General features: G+C 39.8%; 1 protein-coding gene across 1 annotated transcript in view; it reads left to right on the top strand.

Annotated features, from left to right (window-relative positions):
* The window catches only part of LOC148659349 (leucine-rich repeat-containing protein 49-like), a 106,868-nt gene that overhangs the window by 54,084 nt on the left and 29,220 nt on the right, over window positions 1-23,564 (top strand). The window contains exons 11-13 of the mRNA XM_088641476.1: window positions 2,363-2,446; window positions 15,105-15,286; window positions 15,830-15,925. Of these exons, the coding sequence (XP_088497602.1) occupies window positions 2,363-2,446; window positions 15,105-15,286; window positions 15,830-15,925 (362 nt within the window). The remainder of the gene's footprint in view (window positions 1-2,362; window positions 2,447-15,104; window positions 15,287-15,829; window positions 15,926-23,564) is intronic.

The raw sequence follows: 23,564 nt of genomic DNA, 5'->3' as shown, positions 1-23,564 counted from the left end.
CCAGTTTTGCAATCCACTTTTACAATGTTTCAGCTGCCAACAAACCATAATGTTTCTGCATCCCTCAGAGTAATAACTGAATTTGCCACATTTATCTTGGCACTCCAATGCCAATGTCCATTTCCTTCCAGCTGATTTATATACCATGTCATCTTCTGGAGTGATAAAACTTACCACTTCCAACCAGAACATTTTCTGGGCCTCCTCTTCTACAGTCCAGGTAGCCCTAACCCCAGTGTTATCCCTATTCTCAATTCTAACCCCAACCCTGTCTCTGTCCCCGTGGTGGTGAGCCTTGTTTCAAGCTGGAGTTAATATTCCCACAGTGCCTCATGTCAATTGTAGCTCCAGGTCTTGTGTAACTCAGTGCTAGTGCATTTGGGCCTCTGTTAGCCTTTTCAGTGTGATCCATACATGCACACTGGTCGGAAATTGTTTGTTTCTTAATTAACTGTACTTTCCTAGTTATCATGTAATTTCAGCTCACGAAGTATGATTTTAAGTTTGTTAATGAAAAGAATAACAAATACACCTCCTGTATTTCATTTAAATTGAGTTAAAGCTGTATTATCCCTTGGAGGACATTTGTTTCATGGAAGAGTCCAACACAACAATACAACACAAACAAACATCACCAACAAAACATTCAGTACAACAGTGTTGCAGAACATAGGAAAAGTTTCTTACATTGTTTGAGAATGAGATTACAGAGAGAATAGAAGAGCAGTCAATTACTGTTACTGTATATCTGGAGACATCTCCCAGATGGGTGGAGTGTAAATTCACAGTGGAGGGACTATAACACACACTCTTTGTCTGTAGATTGATCTGTTTTTTCCCAATGAATTTGGTGTTTAATGTCACTATTTTTCCCTGCAGTACTGTTGCCAAACCAGCAAGATACAGTATGTTAAGAAAATGTATTTAATTTTAATAAGCAGTATTTTTGTTTATATTTACTGGTTGATAAAACACTGGACATAACTGATCAATTTTGATATATTTGAAACAAAGCTGTAATTCAAATAAAATTCAACATCTCTTTTTGCACCAAACATTTCACATTGAAGCATGCTGCTTGTTATATAACATGCCTGCCATCTCCCTGAGAATTTGTATTTGCTGCACATTTATTACCCACTTTCTTGTCAGTCTAGCATTTCTGTGGGTGTGCGATCAGGAGCCCAGTGATCCAGAATAATATTATTTTACTTTTTACATTATTTTGCTTAAATGATATAGGCTTTCTATAGCTGGAAGCTATCCCTTGAGCTGCAGTGTGCTTTCCAGAAGGTATGGTGTGATGTTTAAGATTGTGCCGGTGATACTGACCCTATACAAATGTGTTGTTGTCTGTGCTCTATATTCTGGTTTTGCACTGCCACCTTCTCCATGTTGTGCTGTAGGCTGCATGCAGGAGGTAGAGATCTTATTGCTCCAAGGAGATACAATGTGATAATTGTATCAATAATTACCCTTCACAGCAAAGGGAGAGAAACTGCAGGGAAAGCCAATGTTTCGCATCAGGGATTACAGACTATAATCAATAGAAACAGGAAGGCTTTAGAATCAAGTGGCCAGTGATGGAAGAAGAAAAGCTGTGTATTCAAAAGTCAATTTCCTAGAAACGCAAATCCCGGCTAATACAATCTTTGAGCTCTCCAATTCAAAGGAGACAGTACTGTAGCATCACATGTTGAAGATTCTGATATGGTGCAATCACATTCGCACTCATGAAAATATTCTTGAATATTTCCAAAAACAAATAGCAAATACTGTAGAGAACAGAAGTGGCCTAGTATAGGGCTGAAGATAAAGCCTTGACTTTATTTTTAAGTGCTAATGAAAGTGCTAATGTTGAACTGAAGGTTTGCTGTTGTGCATGAAGGTACTATATCAGTACACTTCCCAGCACCAAAAAACACCCTCAGGAAAGCAACTCAGAAATGACGGGTTTGTTCTTCAGCATGGTAATGATTCAAGGAATACTACCAAGTCTAAATTGCCTAAATGATCAAAGAAAATCTGTCAAACATGATGTGCAATATTTTCTTTGGTGTATTTGCTTTTTAAATTTGAAGTTAATATAAATGAAGTGTGGGAGCATGGAAGAGAGATAACAATTATTATCTGTGTTGATTCAGACAAATTATAATTGCTCTGTTGACACCAAAATATTTTTTCTTACTAATTAGATTCGCAATAATATCTTCTAGATTAGTGAAGTGGTAATTAGACACTGATTTGAGTATCAGACAACCGAACTGGAACAGAGGAATGCACGTGTGTTGTTTTGTTTTCTAAAGCCTTTTTAACAGAGATTTCTAAATGTATTTAATTGGTTCTGTCTGTTATTTCTGAGGAAGAAGAGCGCCGCATGGCATCTGTCTTAGCAAGGAAGGAGGACGAAAAGAAAAGAGAAAGTCACAAGCAAGCTGTTCACAAGGTAAGCAGCACTTCGGGTATGTCTGTTTGTCCATACCCGCGTACTTGGAGCTCAAATCCTTATGTAAGAGAAGTTTCTGACTGTGAACAGCATCAGTTGCCATGTGAAACTGAATTCCTAATAGTTTCATTTGCATTTTGGGGGATTATTTCTCTGGAGGAAGAATATTAACTCAACATGCTGAAAGGTGTGACAAATATAAAATAAAAAAATGAAACATCTTTCCAGTTTGTAACTATGCTACACAGCCCTAGTTAGTGATTTTAATGTAGGCGCTATTTCATCCAAAGGCCAGTGTTTGTATTCATGTGACTGTGTAAGTAAGAAATATCAGTGCGGCTAAGTGTGCTTTAAACCACTGAAATTAGTGCTTCGGAATTGTTCGTTTTCATCAGTTGATTAAAATGCCTTAAAGATCCTATGTGTCAAAAAACAACTATATATATATAATATAAAGCACAGAGACATTTTTATTTGTATGGTACAAATGTTCAGATCATCATGAAATTAACAGTGCTTCAGAATTCTTTAGGTTACAGTCCTTCAGATGTAACAATACTAGGATAAGCAAGAAAACCTGTGTTTTCAGTGAGTCACTTAAGCAGATCTGTTGAAGAAGAGTTACTAAAATAATCTCTGGCAGATCTGACTCTGTGTTTACACTTTTATACTCTGTTGCTGAGGAGAGTTCAATTGTTCTGCTTTCACAGCTACAAATCTAATGACAGTGCTCTTTACTGAAAAGGGAAAATGGTGGCTTTCTCTGTTAACCTAGTTTGAAATGGTTTGTTAGGCTTGAAAAACACAGACTGGAACATCGATGGAGAAACAATGGGCTGTGTGCTTACAGGGACGTTGGGATTCATAATAGGAATAGTTTTCTCCCTTGACCTGTGAGCATAGCCTTCTAAGTCAAGCTTGGAAACCTGTTTTGTATGAGCTAGTACTTTATGAGATGAATGGCTCTGTTGTTATATACAGTATACACATAAGCTTCATTGAAAATTAACAGAATTCCAAAATCAAATTAAATTTGATCTTTCTGTCCTCTGAGTTCTCTTTCATCCAGTGGATGCCTTCATGAAGTACTGCCTGGCCATGTGAATACAGTTTCACATGAACAGGGCACAGCTATTTCAAATGCAGTCTAGCTTTCTATGGATTACTTTTGTGGTTGCTATTATTGCTATCTGTGCTTTTGTTATTGATTCTGGCATTCAGGAATTTGCACAGGAAACCCATGTAGTTCAGTGGATGTCAATACATATCAGCCATGTGGCAACATGAATTGAACTGCAGTAATTGATCAGATTTTTCAATGGGGTTATATTTATGACAAACTCACAATTACCTTAAAAAACAACAAATTTTAATGATAACACTGTTTAAGGCGGGTGGCTCACCTATCTACTTCACATCTGAGGAAACAGGATTTAAAATGTTGAAAAGTGTGTGCCATCTCAGTTCATATTATGTCATATTCATATTTGGCTCTATCTATTGCATGGATAGAGCTTTGTTAGAGCTGTTTTCACAGTGCTGCAACAATATTGCCCAATTGTCTGAGATTATGAATGCTACTTATGATAACTTATAAATGCGGTTGAAGAGGTGAAGACATAAAAAATATCATAATAATCACACATCAGCGTGAGATAGAAACTCAGTCCATCCATTTTCGAACTGCTTTATCCAATACTGGCAATACAAGGTCATGGGGAAGCGGGAGCTCATCCCGGCAAGCAATGGGTGCCAAGCAGGATACAGCCTGGATGGAATGCCATTGCAGGGCACATACTGTACAGACACAAACACTCACACACTCACACCAGGGCCTGCCAGCGTGTCTCTGGGCTGAGAGAATACCGGAACACCCACAGGAAGCCCTTGCGAACATGGGGAGAACACACAGTACAAACTACAGGCAGGGAGCATCTTCGGAATGGAGCCTGCAAGGCACTGCTAACCACTGTGCCACATGCTGCCTGAGACAGAAGATCATCAGAATATTTTCTACACATTTTCTAGAGAGTCTTGAACCTATAAAGAATGAATCCTTTCAGTTTTGATTTAAATTTAGGATTACTACTGGCCTTTTTGTGTTCTGCAGTATGTCTGTAGAGCCAGAGATTATCCGAAGAATAATGTTCTATGTGTAAATTATGCAGAATAACTGTTCGTTCGTCATTGGGTAATAATGTGAGGCTCTTCCATGAATTAAATCTAGTGTTATGCTTCTCACAAGTGTGAAGAGTATACTTTAAGGATGACATGACAGAACATAAAGTTTAGTATATGTTGGCACATGGTTGTTTAAACCACATTTAAACAGTCGAACTGAAAATGAACTCATTCTAATTAAGATTATATCTTATACTGTACATCCACTTTACTTAAACTTTTGGAATAGTTCACGTTGACATTTAAGGTTTATTTGACTCTCAGAACATTCTATTGCAGATATGGCTGCTGGCCTTGAGGTTTGTTAGCCTTATGACGAATCAATGTTTAAAAAACCAATTATGTTTTATCAAACATCAGTCTGAATGCATTTATTATTTTCCAGAGCTTCATGACAAGAAGCACTAAACTATTTAAAATTCAGGCATCGTTATTGAATGTGTTAATTCTGTGTTTTAATTTTAAAGCTCTCTGTGTATCTTTGGCTCCCTGATCTGACTCCTAGCCAAAGGCATATACAGACTGGTCTTTAAACCACCTAACCGGTCACTACCAGGAGGATGTCTGTGCTTCAGAACAGTTATTTTGCATTCAAGTCTCTCACTTCAGTGGTATGTAAATTGATCTGACAAGGGCATTGCAGGATGTGTTCAAAAGGGAGGTGTACATGTCTACAAACCATTGATCAGCTTTGTTAAAACAATTAAAGTTGACCTGTGCACCAAAATTTAAAAATGCCAATATATTGAGACTGAGGAAATGAGACATTTATGAACTTTATGTTATAAACTTTAAGGGCGGTTTTATCATGAGCAAAAACATGAATCTACTTGCACCCGCCCCAGTTCCAGAAACAGGGTTTAAATCCCCCCAGTGTGTTGTCTATAATGTATTTTACCTTGTAATCTGCACTATCTGCACTTTGCACTATGTGTATCCTGTCTACAATGTCTATGTCAGTGTCCTGTCTGTCCTGCCTGTCTTTGCACCGTGGACCAGGAGGAACGATATTTCGTTCCGCTGTATACTTGTATATGGCTGGAATGACAAATAAACTTGAACTTGAAGCAATTAGTCTTATGCATTCCAACACTATACATTTTATATACAGTAGGTTGTTGCTGAAACCTGAGATCTGAGATAAAAGCAGCAGTGTGTGATTACCATGGGAAAAGAAAACAAAACTTTGTTGCACTGTATACAGTATACTGTAACACTCTCAATGTCATATCCATCCACAGCATCATCAAACAGGTTTATGGAAACAAGCCCCTGGCCTAATTCATAGGCTTCAGTGATTTTCTGTGGTTTGGCTGGTGTGTTCCTGTTAGAACAGACCAAATGTTCTGTTACTTCTGAAGAGCCATATTTATTATTTCCAGGGGAGATTCAGTAACAGTGACATCAGTTGTGAATTGTAACACCTTCAGTGCTCAGATGAAAATTTCAGAAGTATTAAAAGAAATACAAAATGTTATTATGTGTACACCTTCTGGATGCTCCTATGCTGACTTTGTTGACCCATATCCGGTAGGAAAGTACTAAGGACTCTTTATAAGTATTAAACTGTCCTTTCTGCACAGGTTTCACTTTGTCATCTACAGTAACTGTACAAAATATGCTTGTACTGTGTATCACACAATGTAGGGTTTTTAAATGCTGTATATTCTGGAGGAAATCAAACTCTAAGCTTGCCAATTTCTGCTCTGCTGCATAAATCTCGGATCCCTTTGCACATCTTTTCTTGCCCTCAGTGTTTGCTCTTGCCAGAGACAGACCTCACCTTCCCATTTTCCATTTGGACGTCCATCCTGTGTCATTCCTGTGCTTCCCCCCCATCCCACAGGTCCTGCGGCAGCTGGCCTCATCGCCTCGTCACGTTCGTTGCACAGATGTCCCTAGCAATCTGCACACCTGCTCCAAGCCAGGGCAGGGAGTATCCCTCTCACTTCTCTTTGACCTCTAGTTCTCCATGTTTCCTACAAAACAGCCAGCTCCCTGCTGTCACCATGATGTCTGCTCTTCTTTCCACTCTCTCTCCACTCTCTCCCGCTTGCCACAATCCCAGACTGCTTTACTCTCCTTTCTAACCCCTTTGTTCATCAGGCATCCAACCCACTGTACCTTTGGTCCCAGCCCATCTCTGGGTGTTTTTGTCTCTTGCCCTTCCCCAATCCTTTTTCCCTGCTCCTGGTCGCTGATGCTCACTCTGCTCAGTGGGCCTGAGCACAGAGCATGCCTCTGCCCTGGTCTGGGCTCCTTGTTCACAGCCCTGTCAGCATCCGCAGCTGATGATGACAGGTTCCCTCCCCCCTGACACCCCCACTGGTGTCCAACAAGGTGTGGTCTTATCCCCTGACTCCATACTACCCCCAGACATGCGCCCTTGGCCCCAGTGGAGACCCCCTCTCAAATGTACCAGGCTCCTGCTAGCTGCTAAATTTGGGTTTCTGCTGGGAGCAAAAAATCCTTTCTGATTCATGAATTCTGAAGCCTGTCTGATCCGATTGCTTTGTGTGGATGAAAGAGGACTGATCTCGCCAAACCAAAAATTTAACCTTCCAAATATTTTTAAATTTGCCCTTAAGCTCCCAGTGTACTGTTTTGCAGATGGTTGTGTGGGACATTGTGGTTTTATGATGTTTTTATTCACTTAAACCTTAACACTCAATTTAAGATTAAGAGTTCCTTACTGTAACATTTTCATCTCCTGATTCAGACTTCAGTGGCTGAAATGTAGAACCGTTTTTTTTTTCTTATTTTCAGTCTTTCAGCTGACGTTAATCTTGACTACAGTTTCTTGTGTAGAATAATAAAACCAGACCGAAAACAGGTGCAAGAGCAAAACTACATCTGATTTAAACCTAAATATTCTCCTTTAACTCAATTCATGAGCACATTCCAAGCAAAAAAAAAAGTACTAATTTTATATTACATTAAAATACAGATCATGTCTGGATTACAGAAGAAGGACATTAAGTGTCTGGCTTTTACGATAGGAACATAGTTTTCCTTCTGTAAATGTGGCTGAATTGCTTTTAGGAATTCCAGTCTACCCATGTAATACAAACTGTAGGCTAATCGGTTTTTACTGAGTACCCACAAAAAAGAAATTCTGTGAATGACTATTTCTGCATTCCCTCTATGTTCCCTGTCCCTTGCCTCTTTTCATGATTGTGCAGGTACCAATTATCACCTTGCCACCAGCTATTTAAGTATTGTAAATGTTGGCATCATTTGTTTTTGGCATGCATAGTTATAAGGCAACAGTTAAATCTTGATGAGATTTCTGCTTCTGTTCTACTGTTTACCAAAGTCATCTCAAGTTTTTTATTTCTATGAGAGCTGTACATCTTGATTTTGATTCAACATTACTTCCCTTGTGGAATTAAATTTCTAAATATGAGCAACAATGCTTTATACGCCCAATCCTGGTTTATTTTTATTCTTAGTGGTGCAATTCTTTTTTTCAAGCAAAAAAGACATTTCTGAACATCTTCTCTGATTCTGTATCAAAAGTGTTGTGTATGTTATGGTTTATTTATTTTGAAATTGAGTATGGTGAGCAGCTACAGTATATACAGTACAGTACCTGTATTAGGTACCTCAGGTTCTGTGACCCATACCAATCTAGCAGACCTGTACAGGTGTATCCAATCAGTCACACACAAAGGCTTTTGAATACATGATGGAAAACATTACAGTAAAGTAGTAAAGTAAGCCTTCCATATCATAGCCCTTTCTGTAGTAAAGTAACCTTTCCATATCATATTCTTCTTAAAATTCAACTTGTTCTCAGTCAACAACCTGTGGCATTCAGGTCTGTGGAAGAGTATGTATTTGCATTTACACAGCACATAAAAATCAAATGAACCTACAATGCTGCCAACATTATTTAATGCATATATATATATACAGTATGCATCATTCCAATAAGAGCAAATGTGTCGCAATGCATAATTTCAGAATGTGTTTTAAAATTGCTGTTTCCTGTCACTGCCTTTCATTTGCCTGATTGTGACGAGCCCTGTGGCGTCTGAGCAGAATGCTTTAGTCATGGGCCTTGTCAGGGCTTTCACACACGCAGCAGCTCACAGTGAGCAAGGGGCTGGGGGAATGTATTGTTTCCATGTAACCTTATCCTGCAGATCTCCTCTGAGGAAGTGAGAAATGTAACGCTCTGCAGAACCTGGCAAGGGTACAGTTATCATGCAAGAAATCTGGCACCCTTGCCACGCACTTTCCCTTTTATGAAGGAATGCCAGAGTCCTCCACATGCATGACCTACCTACCTGAAAGTTTCCAAGCCAAACAGGTCAAAGCAGCCTTGCCTGTGCATGGTAACAGGAGCTGACATCTCCAAGCTCACGAACTCACAGCCAGGATTACAGGAGTATACAAGCAGACACCACTTACTGTCAAGTACTGTATGGAGGATTAATTACTTTCAAATCTGTTCCTGCATTTGGGTGTAGTATTACTTTTTCTTGAAGGGTTATTTTCCTTAAAATGTTTGGGTGCTTCACTGGGTGACTTGAATGACAACACAAAGGTTTTTTGTGTCTGTACTTTTTTGTCTTCAGGCATGGCTCAACATTCTTTCTTGTGTACCAGCGAATGTGTGCTACGTCCTTGCCCACTGTACAATCCCTCTGTGCTGAGCTGTGAGTCTGCCCTTCCGTGTTCATGCTGTGAGGGATATACTGTAGTATTTCCTGCTGATCTCGTGACATAAAATAATGTGGATAAAATGAGATAAGAAACCAGACTGAAATCTCAATCTTTGTTAACCTATTGGAGGAACTGCGTCCCAACTACCTGTCTCACTGCCCAAGTATTTTGCCATCCCTTCATTTGTCTTACCTCCCCTAAGGGCTGACTCCTTTCTTGACACAAGATGGCGCTCTGCTCTCTTTTTTCTGTGAGTGGCTCCATTTAGGAAAGATTCCAAGTAAAATAGGTGGGGACCACATACCAGGGAACAATGAAATACCACACAGATTAAACCCGATTAGAGAGTTTGTCAGTATTGATAGGATAGGCCCACAGTGCAGCACTGGGAGTTCTTTGTTTTCACATTAGCAGAAGGTGGCACAGAGCTTTTCCAGTGCTGTATGGTTAGATCAGCTGCACCTGCACTTCCTATTGACCTTGTTACAATGTCATGAAGATTATATCTGTGTTTACAACTTTTTTATTTTCTTGTGATGTCCTATGTAACACAAAATGTATTTTTTGGTGAGCACCGTTTGTCTTTCACACACACACTTTCAAGGCTTGGTGTCCCTCCTGTGTAGCACGCCATGTCTGCTCAGGAAATGCACAAACATTGTCTTCATAGAGTATTCCCAGCTCTTCTTATGATGTTGCCAATGGTTCCTAAGTGTTTATCAGGGTTTGTCACAAAGGGAATGTTTTGAAAGAGACCAGCTCTGTACTATGCCATGTGCTGGACTCTTAACTGCTGACAACACTCCCCTAAGGAGGAGTTACGTTGGAGGCCCAGCTAATATGAGCTTTTACTGGACTCCTTCAAAAGAGTCAAGTCTCGCCCTCCCCACTTGTGTTCCCTTCCTTGCGCTCTTATTTGACATTTAGAATGTTCTTGTTTCCTGCATTTAATGCTTTGCATTTTCTACCATTAAATTTGATTCGCTACGCCTTACCTTGGTTGTGAACCTAGTTCACATCTGATTTATTCAATGCTTTTAAACTACATTCAAGCTTTCTGCTTTAGCTTTGTTAATATTACCCATTGGTAGTTTACTGATTTTTTAAAGCAAAGCACACACTACTTTTGAAAGTCTTCTCGGTCAGCTTGAATCTTTGCTTAATTTTGTATTGCTGTTTTACTTTATTTACAGTCATATTTCATTGATCTCCACCGATGTCATCTACGCATGGTTTTTAAAATCTCCTTTCCTTTCTGCTTGGATCTGGCTTTGATTAAGAATTTGAAAATACTCTACCAGACTCTTCCACTGCATCATTATCTGAAACAATTGCAGAAGAGGTCGGCTTCCGACTACATAAACTGGGGGCCTCTTGCCCAGGGCCTTCTGGGAACAATACTATGCAGAGATCAGGGGATTGGATATGGGGAAAAGCAGAACCATGCATGTTCCTCAGAAAGGTTCTTGCTGTCCGAGGCTGCCAAAGCCCCCTTTAGTGCTATTCCTTAGGCTTAACACTTGGAGAGCTAACTGGGGAAAGAGTGATGATTTCTTTCCATTCATACAATCTTAGGTACGGTATGAAAACTAGAAATGTTGCTACATAAAAAAGCCTCACTACAAACTAGGCAGTAGAGCAGAACAGGTGGTGTTATTTCGAACCAACGGTCCAAAGTAACACGACCAGATCATCTGTAATAGAATATTCTATACAAATAAAGGCTATTGGTAAAAAGAGGCGCTGCATCCAAATTATATTTAATACATCCAGTAACACAGCAGGTGCTGAACTGAGAGAGAAGCAAATATATAAGGTTAGAAACAGACAACCTGCCATTGTGCAAGACAGCAGCAAGCCAGACAATATGAAGGTGAAAATAAAGAACGAAAAAGCGAATTTATGAACCAGGAGGATCAGTTGAGTTGTTGTTTGCTTTGCAGATGTCTTTGTGCTTGACTTCCAATCCATATGACACAAGGATGAAAAAAAAAAGTTTAAGAACCTTCAATATAAATTACATTTTTTTTCTTAAATTACCTAAAGGGTTTCTATTTACCAGTTTTATGTTTTATGAGACAATATGATATATTAAGTAGAAAAAAACAAAAAAATAAGAATCAGTGTTTGTAAAATAAGAAGTGAACTAGTTTATTTAGCACAATTAAGGTGGTTAATTAATTCAGTACAAAGTGAACCAGGAATGAGTTTTTGCACTCTGTCCTGTGTAATGGTCAAAACCTTTGTGAGGTTGGTCCTCACCATACAGGATAATGGAAACAATTAAGCAGCAATCAGAAGAGATTTCACAGGACCTCATAAAAAAGAGTAGTTTAGCCTCATCAGTCTAGAGAGGGTTGCAAAATCTTCTCCTATACTTTGGGGCTCCACTGTCATTAATCTAGAAATAGAACATTTTCAAGACCATGGTAAGTCTTCAACAGAGTGGCTGAAGAAAAATACATTTAGCAGAAGAGTGAAGAAATTGATCAAGCCCAAGTTCAGACATAACTCCACTGAAGTGTTATGTCAGGACCTGAAGAGAGCTTTTTAGGCTTTGAAAACCCCAAATGTAACCAACTTGATGCACGTCTCTAAGGAAGAATGGGACAAAATTAATACAATTCATAAAATCTGATGAAGTCAATTAACTAAGGGCTCACGTAGTTATTTACACCAGGATTTTGAATGAAATAATTCAAATATACAGTATCTCATGTCTTTGTATTACACATTAAATCAGGTTATCTTCATCTTTTATAAAAACTTTCATGGAACTCTAATAAAGTGTTAGGTCTAAATATATGAGAATGCAGACCAATGTAGGGGGTTCACAAAACGTTTTCTTAGTACTGTTTATTAATAAAATAAAAATGTGGGCCAATGCAGGTGTTGCTCTAGGTAAAAAGAAATGGATTTTAAGTGCCATAGAGATGGAGCAGATGCTGAGCAGCTATGCACGCGGTCTGATGGTATGTACTCCGTGTTTACAGTGGAGCAGGAAGCCAAGTGCACTGACAGCTGACAAGCAGAAATGATCATGCTGGAGTTCTTGCCATGTGAATAAGTGGGGTGGTTAAAAATGGCAGCGGGCAGGGAATGGCATGCGGCAGAACAGCCTTGCCAAAACACAGAGGCCCTGGGAGAGGCCACACGTACCATCAGTGATGTAAAAATAAGGTAGAAAAATATGGGCCGTGTCAGGGCTTCAGAGTTACTACTGTTGAAGTTGTGACAATATATCCAGTTCACAGTCTCTGAAAGCCACTCTGTTTAAACAAAGCAAAACCTGTTAACATTGTTTTAATCATATTTATAAATTGTTTTTATTGTTTTGTTGCCAAATGTATAGTTCATATCCAATGCAGTAAGCATTACCAAGAAAGCTTCATTACACATAATCATCACTCAAAAACTGTTATTTTTACTCACTTACAGTGTTATAATATATTTAAAATTGAGATATTTCATGTTGACTATTAGTACTGCTGCCTCACACGTTCTGGATCCTTGGTGGAGTTTTGTGTTCTTCCAGGTGGACAGTTTCCTACCACCTTCCAAACATGCTGGTTAAGTTAGCTGGTGTCCCTGAATTGTCCTTTTGTGCATAAAATGATAACATTACTTTCTGCCTTAAAGGATACCAAGGGTTTCTGGTTTTAATTGCAATGCATCCCTAAGAAACTGTGGGTTTATCTTGTTTATGCTCCTCCCTGTGGGCTGCAGCACAACCATTAGACGCAGATGACATTGTACAGTCAATAACAAAACACTCAGGGATTTCAAGTGGTGCTTTTTGCCATCCCAGCCCCAGTGGGAAACTGCAGTACAGCTCTTTCACAAGCTGCTGCCTTGGTCCGAAGTGCTATGAGTGCTGCAGTGTTTCTCCAAGAATGCTGCAAGAATACAAGTAATTAGAATACAAGCAAACATTAGTGGCTAAATTTGCTGTTAAAAAGTTGCCTAGTTCTCTGTAATTGACTGATACAGTATGTATGTTTAGGGATGTCCTTGACCACAACTTGCTCTGTCACGTTCTAAGTTCTCTGAAGCAGTGATAGCCATTCTTCATCCACATGCTGCATTTCTGTCATCAAGGTCTTCATTTTATCTTTCCTATAATTGAAAGTGCTCCCGAATCACAAAGATTTAATAGATTATGTTAGAAGCTGTCATAAACAGAATGAAAACTAGTGCTGCGTTTTCTTGTATTGTTGCCTGCTTGACCTGAGCAGCACCAGTCCCCAGCTGCAAGAAATCCAAACCTGCCGTGTAGCAGCTGGGCTGCATCATGCCTGTGTGTACCTGGGCATGGGCAGTTTCTGCCTGTGTGTACCTGGGCATGAGCAGTTCCTGCCTGTGTGTACCTGGGCCTGAGCAGTTTCTGCCTGTGTGTACCTTGGCATGAGCAGTTTCTGCCTGTGTGTACCTGGGCATGAGCAGTTTCTGCCTGTGTGTATCTGGGCATGAGCAGTTTCTGATGATCTGCTGCTCTTTTCTCAAGACCCTGGAAAAGACAGGGCAGAGTTGATGTGTTAACTTCAATCATTATCTTGTGCATGTACTGTACACATGCAGTACTTAAAATAGACAAATCAAACAGTACTCGAAACTTGTAAAATCACCTACTCAGAATATCAAAAAGAGGGATGTAATTTTTATATTTAAAATTTACATTTTAAAATTAGATGTCAGAATGGTGAAATTCAGTGTTGGTGACATTGACTTTTCTGGGAGCTTTTAACTGTTCTCTTTCCTGTAGATCCACTGAACCCCTCTTACCTTACCAGCTAAAATTTCCTACAGTAACCTTCCTTACAAGCTCGCAGTGACCCACAGTAAACTGGCCCAACAAACACATTGTTTTGCTTTGACTGCACAGTGCATACCGGCATGGTCAGGCGTTCCGTAAAAATGAAGGGCTGTTGGTCAACAGAGAGAGGTGTAACTGTTTACTAAAAAACAGCAAATTATTTACTACTGCCACTAATATTTATTTCCAATTTTTTATTGAAATATATTATTGTACATATGTGTATACAGGATGTACATGTGTGTTTCACACAAAATCTTTTTTATAAGCAAAGTCATTTTACTGTGTATTGGAATCATGCTGATATTTTGTATTAAAGTAATTTCAGTCAGCTCTTTTTAATTCTGGAAAACATGAGTGCAACATTTGATTGTGATCAGATATCTAATAGGATTGCTAAAAAGAATTCCAAATCATCATAATCTTGATTGCATTTTAAATTTTGAATTTTGAGATATAATCCTGATCAAGAGGCAAAATCTATTTCTGACGTATTTAAAAAAAAAACTGACTTACTAATAGTCCATTTGCAAAATGTTAATTAAAACACAACAGGATACAAATGTAAGGAATGTTACAGAAATAAGAAGGCTATTTATATTTATGTATGCAAAATTTCTAAAAATGATTTGTTTTATTTTTTTTATGGAGCAATTAAACTGTTTATAATATAACATCAGGTTCTCAAGACTGGAACCATTTGTGAGAGAATGAAAACATTTACTTATTTAAAAGCACGGACTATTCTTAGTGTAGCCTGTGTTTATATTTACAAAGGATCACTCATTAAACTCCTACAGATTCAGTTAATCTAGAGCGAAATCTAAAGGCATTCCTAATAAAGTCAGAAGTCTATAAAAAGTCTCCCAAGAGACGTAAACCTCTCAGGACCCCATTTTCCTGTCTTTGCTCTTTGTGTCTGCCTCTCTGCCTTTTCGCTCCATGCTAGTTGCATCTCCTAATCCCTCCTGCTGCATCTGTCTGTGTCTCCAGGAGAAGCGTCGCCTAGCGATCCGGAATGCAGCTCAGCAGTGGGAAGCTCAGGCGGTGAAACATGGATTTAAGGCCTGTCTGGAGCTCCCAGCTCAGGATTGCGTGAAGCAGGAGGTCAGCCCTGAGCACAGCCCTGGGCAGCTCAATGGCATCGCTCCCCATGTCTCTCAGGAGGAACTTAGGTAGGACAGAGCCCCAGCACAGCGACACATCCCCCCTGTCGTGACGGTGCAGACACACTGGGCCCCTCCTGGTGCTCCTGCAGGAGCTCTGGCTCACTTCACCAAATTGACAGACAAATCTTACGTGACTTTATGTTTTTCCCCCTTTGTTCAGAAATACAATTCTACTGAAACTTTAGCCATATTGATCTAGAATAATTGGTAATCCTGATGGATCTATCCACGTGCGCAAAGGTGATTTGGATTTGCTCCTAGCAAATCCGAAACAGAGTGATGCTTCCATGAAGGAACTGTCATGTTTTGTCAAGGAACTTGCCTCTTTAAAACCATGTTATTTGCTCATTTAAATAGCTCAATGTCTGTTTTAGTTATATCTAGGCTAAAAATATAGTTTTCTGTGTATTCTATATGAGCATCTACTGTATTTCCTGACTTTAAATCTGATGTTTTATGTGAATTATTCTTTCACGAATGTGGCTAGTGTTCAGGCTGGCCGTGCTGTGTTTCCCGTGTAACGCCGTGTGTCGGTCTGTCCTACCGCAGGCGGCTGAGTCCCGTGGCTTCTGGTGAGAAGGCAGCCGGGGGCGGCGACAGCAGGACCCGCACTCCCAGCCGGCCCAACAGCCCCCGGGACCCCAGGTGTGCCCCTCAGCCCTTTCCTCCCCTTGCCTAGAGCTCCACACTTGCTTTTTCATTGCATTTCCCAGAGCCAGACGTATTGTTCACCACTGAAAAGCCAGGATTTTTTGCTGCATTGCTACAGCAGTCTGATTATTCTCTCTATTTTTCTTTAACAAACAGACACACCATTTTCCAACTTCCCCTATCCTGAATTAATTTTACCGAAAGCACCATATAGTGAATATATTTCTTTACATTTACTGTATTAAAGTACAGTTATTGCATTTGTTAATCTAGAAACCCAGCAGTTCAAGCACCTTCAGCATTAACCCTTGAGCAGAATTTCTCTTACATTTTGCACAGGAAGAACAAGATCATTAACTGTTGTATGGAATGAAGCTTCTCTTAACATCGGCAGAAGTTTTCTTTTCGTATGTCCAGAGCAAACAGTCTTTTTGACCGTGACTTCCACCAGCTTATCAGGTTTTGAGCGTGTGGTATTCTGGAACGAAGTGTGGCATTGCACCCATTCAGTTCCTTAACAGAGGAATCAGCCTTCCCTGAGTTCTTGCCCACAGTTAAAACAGGACTCTGCAGTGGTCCGTGCTGAAGGATTGCATTATCCCCGTTCATGATTCTCTGTAGCAGGTATGAGTCATCTTCCAGTTTCCCACAGCTCGGGCCAGGTCTCCCTCCACAGCTGCAGAGCTGCACAGATCAGGGAGGCACACAGCTGCACAGCACCTCTACAAATACACCAAGAAAGAATATAACCCTCCATACCCCAGCCTCTCTAATTAGGTTTCCTTGGTTGAACTGTGATATGAATTATGAATGTTTCTGGCTAATATGAGTCACATACAGTATGTCTTTCCTATGAGACTTATAACATTTGACAGTTCCTGATACAGCTCGTGCCAGTGTTTGTGTAAGAGTTGAAGCTTTTTTCTAAACTTATGTCTTGCTGTAAAGAACCACCTCACCCACCTTGAATTCAGTCAGAAACCTGAAGATATCAATGAAACTGCTCAGATGAATATTTCTATAAACCACATATCAGCACCTATCCATTGTGCTACACTATAGCATTTGTTCAACAGCTGAATTCATACAACATTTGTGAAGCATGGGTTTGAGAATTAAGTCAGCTGTACTGTATTATAAACATTCTAAATTAATGTAAGGCACCTATAACAATATGATTATAACTGTAAATACAATAAGGATGACATTTTCATATCATCCTACAACTCACAACTGGCAACCCACTGAAGCCAGGTGTGAGCCTGGTCAGTACCTGGAGGGGAGACCTCCTGGGAAGAACTAAGGTTGCTGCTGGAAGAGGTGTTAGTGGGGCCAGCAGGGGGCACTCACCCTGTGGTCTGTGTGGATCTGTGTGGTCCTGGGTATCTGTGGTCATTAAAAATCCCAGGGTGTTTTTCTAAAAGAGTAGGGGTGTTACCCCGGTGTCCTGGCCAAATTTCCCATTTGCCCTTACCAAACATGGCCTCCTAATAATCCCCATCTCTGAATTGGCTTCATTACTCTGTTCTCCTCCCCACTAATAGCTGATGGGGAGCGTTCTGGCGCACTATGGCTGCTGTTGCAACATCCAGGTGGGGCTGCACAGTGGTGGTGGTGGAGGGGATCCCCATTACCTGTAAAGTGCTTTGAGTGGAATGTCCAGAAAATCACTATATAAGTGTAAGCAATAATAATAATAATAATAATAATAATGATGATGATGATGATGATGATGATTATTATTATTACTATTACTATTTTAAAGGTGGCAAAATCCCTAAATGAAAAGACAAATACTTTCACAAAAATATGATCTATTCTGATATCTTTCTGGGAAGCGTCATACTGTACATACTGTACAAATACATAAATATTGTATAAACTGGGCTGTATATAATCGAAAGGTACAGAATTTGAATTCCTCAGAATTTTATTAAGTGTCTGTGCAAGACAGGACTTTCCATGTGCTGTGAATTCAGTACCCCTGCTTCAGAGAGGAAACAAGTGTTAGCTAGCAGCATCACTCACATTGAGACAGTTGTGTGCTCAGTTTTGTGTACCTTACTGTTGTTGAAGAAAATAATTTGTTTTTTATTTCCCTGCTGTCCCACTGTTAGTCCTGTTTGAAATAGTTAGTGTAATTTTATATTACAATTTTCATGTGTTAATAACAAATCACATTGTGATTAGCTATTTGTTAGCTAAATGTGCTTTGTTTTTGGAGAACAGTAACATTTTGTATTACTGTGTTCTTTTGCTTTCTGTCTATACTATGGCTGCCAGCGCTGAATGTTTCTTTATGCAGGCCTAATCCCAAAGAAGAATAGCTATAATGGAACCTTTGATTTAATTTTGCTTTAACAAATGAATTATGAGTGCAATCGCTGTCCAGGAAATGGTGCCTGACTTGAGAGCTGTTTTTATTGGTCCCAAAGAGGACAATTTTGCTGCTTTGCTCTTGAACATGGGAAACATGTTTAATTCATTCCTCTTCCCAGACAATCCATTAAGACTTTCCTGTAGGTGTTGTTTCAAAGCCGGCAAAATGTCTGTGCATTCCTTTTTCTTTAAGCTGAATAAATTGCTTTTCTACTGGGTGCTGCAGCCCAGGTACATTGTATGATATTGCTGGCTGACTTGTTCTGCTTTTTGCCAATGACAGCTTTTCTTCATGGTTCTCAGTTCTCAACCAGGCATTAGAGCAGCTCTTAGCTCCTTGGAAAGCACACTCAGTAATATCTGTGGGCAGGAGAAACCTTGACCGAAACCGTGGATCCCCTCCGAACATCCTTTCAACATGTCTAAAAAAGCGCAAGTCCTGTTTTTTTTATTCCAGCCACTGCGAAGCACACAGCTTAGTCTCAGAGTCCTGGGAAGATTCTTATGTTCTTTCAGAGCGTGAATTGTAAAAGATGTGAATTATAAGGTAATTAGTTATATTCCATATACTGTATAGTAATTACAAACAACTCTTACAAGGGAAGAGCGATGATTTGTTTATACCCTTTGAATAATTTTAAGTTTGATTCTTGAATTCTTCAAAAAGCGTTGGCTCTGTGGCTCAGGATCTGCGCCTGTGGCTGGAAGGTTGCCAGTTCAAATCTCGCAGCTGGCAGAGGAATCCTACTCCGTTGGGCCCCTGAGCAAGGCCCTTAACCCCAACTGCTCCAGGGGCGCTGTACAATGGCTGACCCTGCGCTCTGACCCCAGGCTCTCTCCCTGTCTGTGTGTCTCATGGAGAGCATTTTCGTCATTCCTGAAATTTCAGGTTGAAAGGAAGAAGTATTTCAGAGCCAGCCATAAAATTGATTGTGCTGTTTGCCATAATTATCTGATTTACTTTTCAGCATTTCAAGATGGAGTTGTTAATGTGAGAAGTAATTCATATAGGCATACAGTGGAGAGACTAATCATTCTTGTGCTGTTAAGTTAGGCGGAACCATGTATAAATGCCCAGTGACTGTAGTAGCTGCACTGATCTTGTAGTTTTTCAGCCCTTTTAGAACTGGTACATAAGGCTTGTGAAGTGAATGGGTGGAGTACAGCTGCAGGGCTAGAGTATGGAGCCGACATACTTCATCACTTTTCTGTACAATTCTGAAAAGAAGTGCTCATTAAGACTTGGATTAAATGCTCCACTTAAAACGTTTTGGTTGTCTTGTCAATAGGCAATTGTCAAGTCTGGCTGATGGTATTCTGGGCCTTTAGTATCAGGTAGCTCTCTGCCCGGTTAGCCATGATGGTCACACAAAAGAGCTGGCAAGCATTTGCTCGGGGCACTGAGCCCTGGCCCAGGCTCAAGAGGTACATTAGCGGATTTATCTCAAGCTACTCACTTAACCTGGCTCTCCGAATCTCAGCACCCTGCTCAGCACAAAGACAGTCTGTTTCACAAGGAGGAAAGCTCATCTCTGAGGAGAGAGTCCCCTTGGGTTTAATTCTTTTCCAATTACTTTATCTCTCTCACTTGTTATATACCTGGTGAATATATAGATCTCTTGAAAGATGCTGGACACATGACACTGGAAGCTACATCCTTTCAGAGCACAAAGAAGGGAGTCACAAAGAGAAGACCAGCTTTATGGTCAAGTACAATTGGCTCTCTGTGGTGGTATTGTACATTAGTTGTGCTCCGGAGCTGCTTGATGGGGTGTGCTGTAACAATTAGGCAACAAATTGACATCGAGTTACTTCATTTTTCCTGCAAGACACTGAGATTAAAGTGAACGATACTTTAAATTTCCCTAATGCAAAGGTTTGTGAGCAGTAGTGATTTTGTTATCTATTTGTTTATCTTTAATTGGGGGGAATAATGAGATCACCTGTAAAACTGATTGAAATAAAGTAGAGAAATGAAAGATAAACCTGGTCCATTGGCTTATGCTAAAATATAATATCCATTAGGAAATGAATTAACTAACAACAGGATTTACTTTTATTTTACCTAAATTAATCCTATAAGACCAATTATCCTTACAATTGACAATATATTTTCTCAGTTATAAGGCTGCAGAGATGATTTATATCAAACAATCCAGTGTCTGACTGGCTGTGCAGTCTGTGCTACTTCACCATGAGCAGCCTGAAACACTAGCATGGTGATCAGTTATTGCACAATAGAAAATCCTTCATGCTGCAGACCCACTGACTAATGTTTATTGGCACAAAGACTAGGAAGTGTGCGTTAAGTGATTGCAGTGTTGATGTTTTAAATTTGATCTGAGTGTTTTTCTGTTGTCTTCTTCTTTCACTGCATGCTGCTATGTCAATATGGGCTTTGACATACAGCACAGTGTTTATGACAGATGACTCTTAAAATCTAAACCAGAATGGATAAAGAGACCAAGAGAAGAAGGCCAAGGAGCTGCAATAGCTGTGTATCGTCATAGTTATACCTACTGCACTGGGAATGATGTCTCCTGTCTTTGTCTGCAGATTAAAAATTAACTAGAGTACATAACCTTCCTGTTGCTGGCTTGAGCTTGAGAACCGAATTCCATCAAATTTAAGTACTGTTTGACAATACCAGGTGGTATTCATTCAGTCATTTGCAGGCATGTTACATTTCCTGCATCCATGTGTCATTTGTTTTAGTTAGTGAGATTTCCTTTCCATGTATTTGTTAGTACTTGATACATGTCTACTGTATAACTGCAACATTGTGGTTGCATTACTGATAAAAATGAATATTTGCTTTTTATTGCAATTTGTAGTTATATTTGTAGAACCCTTTACATACAGTAATCTGTACAAAATACATATTATATTCATAAGATAAGATAAGATCACTTTATTGCCCATTTACAATTTCTTGTAGGAAATTGGAATTTGTCTTTTCACATACCCCAACTTGCTCTCCAGGAGACATAGAGACAGGGAGAGAAGCTTGGGGTCAGAGCGCAGGGTCAGCCATTTATACGGCGCCCCTGGAGCAGTTGGGGTGAAGGGCCTTGCTCAGGGGCCCAACGGAGTAGGATTCCTCTGCTGGCCGCAGGATATGAACTGGCAACCTTCCAGCCCACAGGTGCAGATCGTGAGCCACAGAGCCACCACATCATCATACTAATATCAACCATTGAAAAATCGTCATGCGTATCACAGTTAGTTTGTCCATCCATCTAATCTGTCTGTCATGTAATTTAGTAAAAAATGCAATTTGCCAGTAATAAAATAGAAGATTAATGTGGAAAATAAATTCAACAAATTAACTGTTTCCTTCACAAATTCTGTCCCTTTTGGGAACAATTACTAATATTATTCTAAAAATGAAATGGACAAAGTGCGGTAACTGTAATTGATAGCTTGATCTTGGTGCGTCCTGCAGGACCTTTTTATGGATTCTCTGCAGAAAGTAAATGTACAATTGTCATGAGCAATTGAACTGAACGATTCTACCATGCTTTGGCACTCATGTTAATATGAATTTGTGCAAAGGAGGCACTGAACATGAGTTTGACATTGAAGAGATGATTTATAGCCAGCCACATTGGTGTTTGTGGGGGTGGAGTGAAGGTGGAGCTGGACTTATGAAAACATGCTTTGCAGCTCTTAAAGGTCAAGTAGGGTGATGTTCCTCATTGTTTTAAAGAATCGTTCGCAGATTGCCTGCAGAGTAAAGCCTAACTGAAGCTGTCTTGGTTGGTTTTCCATCTTCTTGTCTAAAAAGTTAGGTAATATAAGATAAGACAAGATCAATCCACAAAGCAAACCTACTGCAGTGCCCCCAAGTTATAATTCAACTCTTTTATTTGCTGAAATGGGAAGAACATGATTCACCTCCAGCAGGTAGGCGGTTCAGTGATTAATGAATGATTCCCAGGTCATCATGACTCACTATTTCTTACACAGTGCACGGTAAAAGAAACCTCTCTACACATAAGACATACGGTGGATTTCATGTTGTCGGATCCTATGCTTGTCGAGGCACCACATGACCAAACACTTCAGAATTCATCCCCTCCTCTCCCTTCAGCCACACTTCATCATATCACAATCCACCCAGCTCACTTTGGAAACAAAGTGTCTGCTAAAGGAATTTAGGTTTCAAGTATAAGTCATTCTTTAATAGAACAAAACCTATATAGAAAAGTGTAGAGGTGTAACCCCAGCATCGTGGCCAAATTCCCACAGGCCCTTACCAGTCATGGCCTCCTAATAATCCCCATCTATGAATTGGCTTCATCACTCTGCTCTCCTCACCACTGGTAGCTGATGTGTGGTGAGCGTTCTGGCGCACTATGGCTGCTGTCGCATCATCCAGGTGGGGCTACACAGTGGTGGTGGTGGAGGAGAGTCCCCATTACCTGTAAAGCGCTTTGAGTGGAGTGTCCAGAAAAGCGTTATATAAGTGTAAGCATTTATTATTATAGTACATATACTGTATATCAGTTTGAGTTGCCATTGCATATTTGTGGATAGGGTAACTACTGTCCAGATTAAAAAACGAATTTAAATGACCATTCAAAGTACAAACCACTGATGAATGGTTAATGAGAGAGTAAAGCAAAGTAATAATCTGCATTGTTTTCGGTGGCTATGAGTGAAATGCTGAAAGGTGGCTCAGGGACACATTAGTTAGATGCCATGAAAGCCTTTGCTGTTAAGTTCATCAGCACACTTTAACCTTCTCCAGAAAACTCGTTGAGTTTTTCAGTCACAGGCTTCGTGCCAGGCGACATCGTTGAGATATCCCAAATCGTGCGAAACTATTGGGCCTTCATATTCCAAAAATAATAAATAAGTAAAATGGTTATTGTGTTATATTCATTTAAGAACTAACAGATGATTGCTTCTTTTCAGTACCTCTATAGCAATATTATCTCAAACACTGAGCTGTCATTCTGTGAGAACAAGCAATTAGTATAGCAAAAGGGTTCTGCTGAAATCAGGGTGCAAAATCAGTGTTGGCTTAGAAACAAATGACACAGAGTTGGGAAATGAGCATAGGTCAACGGTACTACTGCAGAATAGTGAGAAACCCTGAGGGTTTATATCATATAGTGTTTAGAGAAAGTGTTGAGCTGTGAAGTAAGACAGATTCCGCAGGTCATGGCTATTAAAAGGAATTACAGACTGCAGTTTCTACTACACGTGTGGTTAATATCAGAGCCCAGACTAGTCTCTAAACTGGGTC

This window comes from Lepisosteus platostomus, chromosome 7, assembly GCF_059453375.1.
Source record: "Lepisosteus platostomus isolate fLepPlt1 chromosome 7, fLepPlt1.hap1, whole genome shotgun sequence".
Taxonomy (NCBI): Eukaryota; Metazoa; Chordata; class Actinopteri; order Semionotiformes; family Lepisosteidae; genus Lepisosteus; species Lepisosteus platostomus.
Note: the sequence above shows the minus strand (reverse complement) of the source record. Positions and strands in the feature narration are given on the sequence as shown.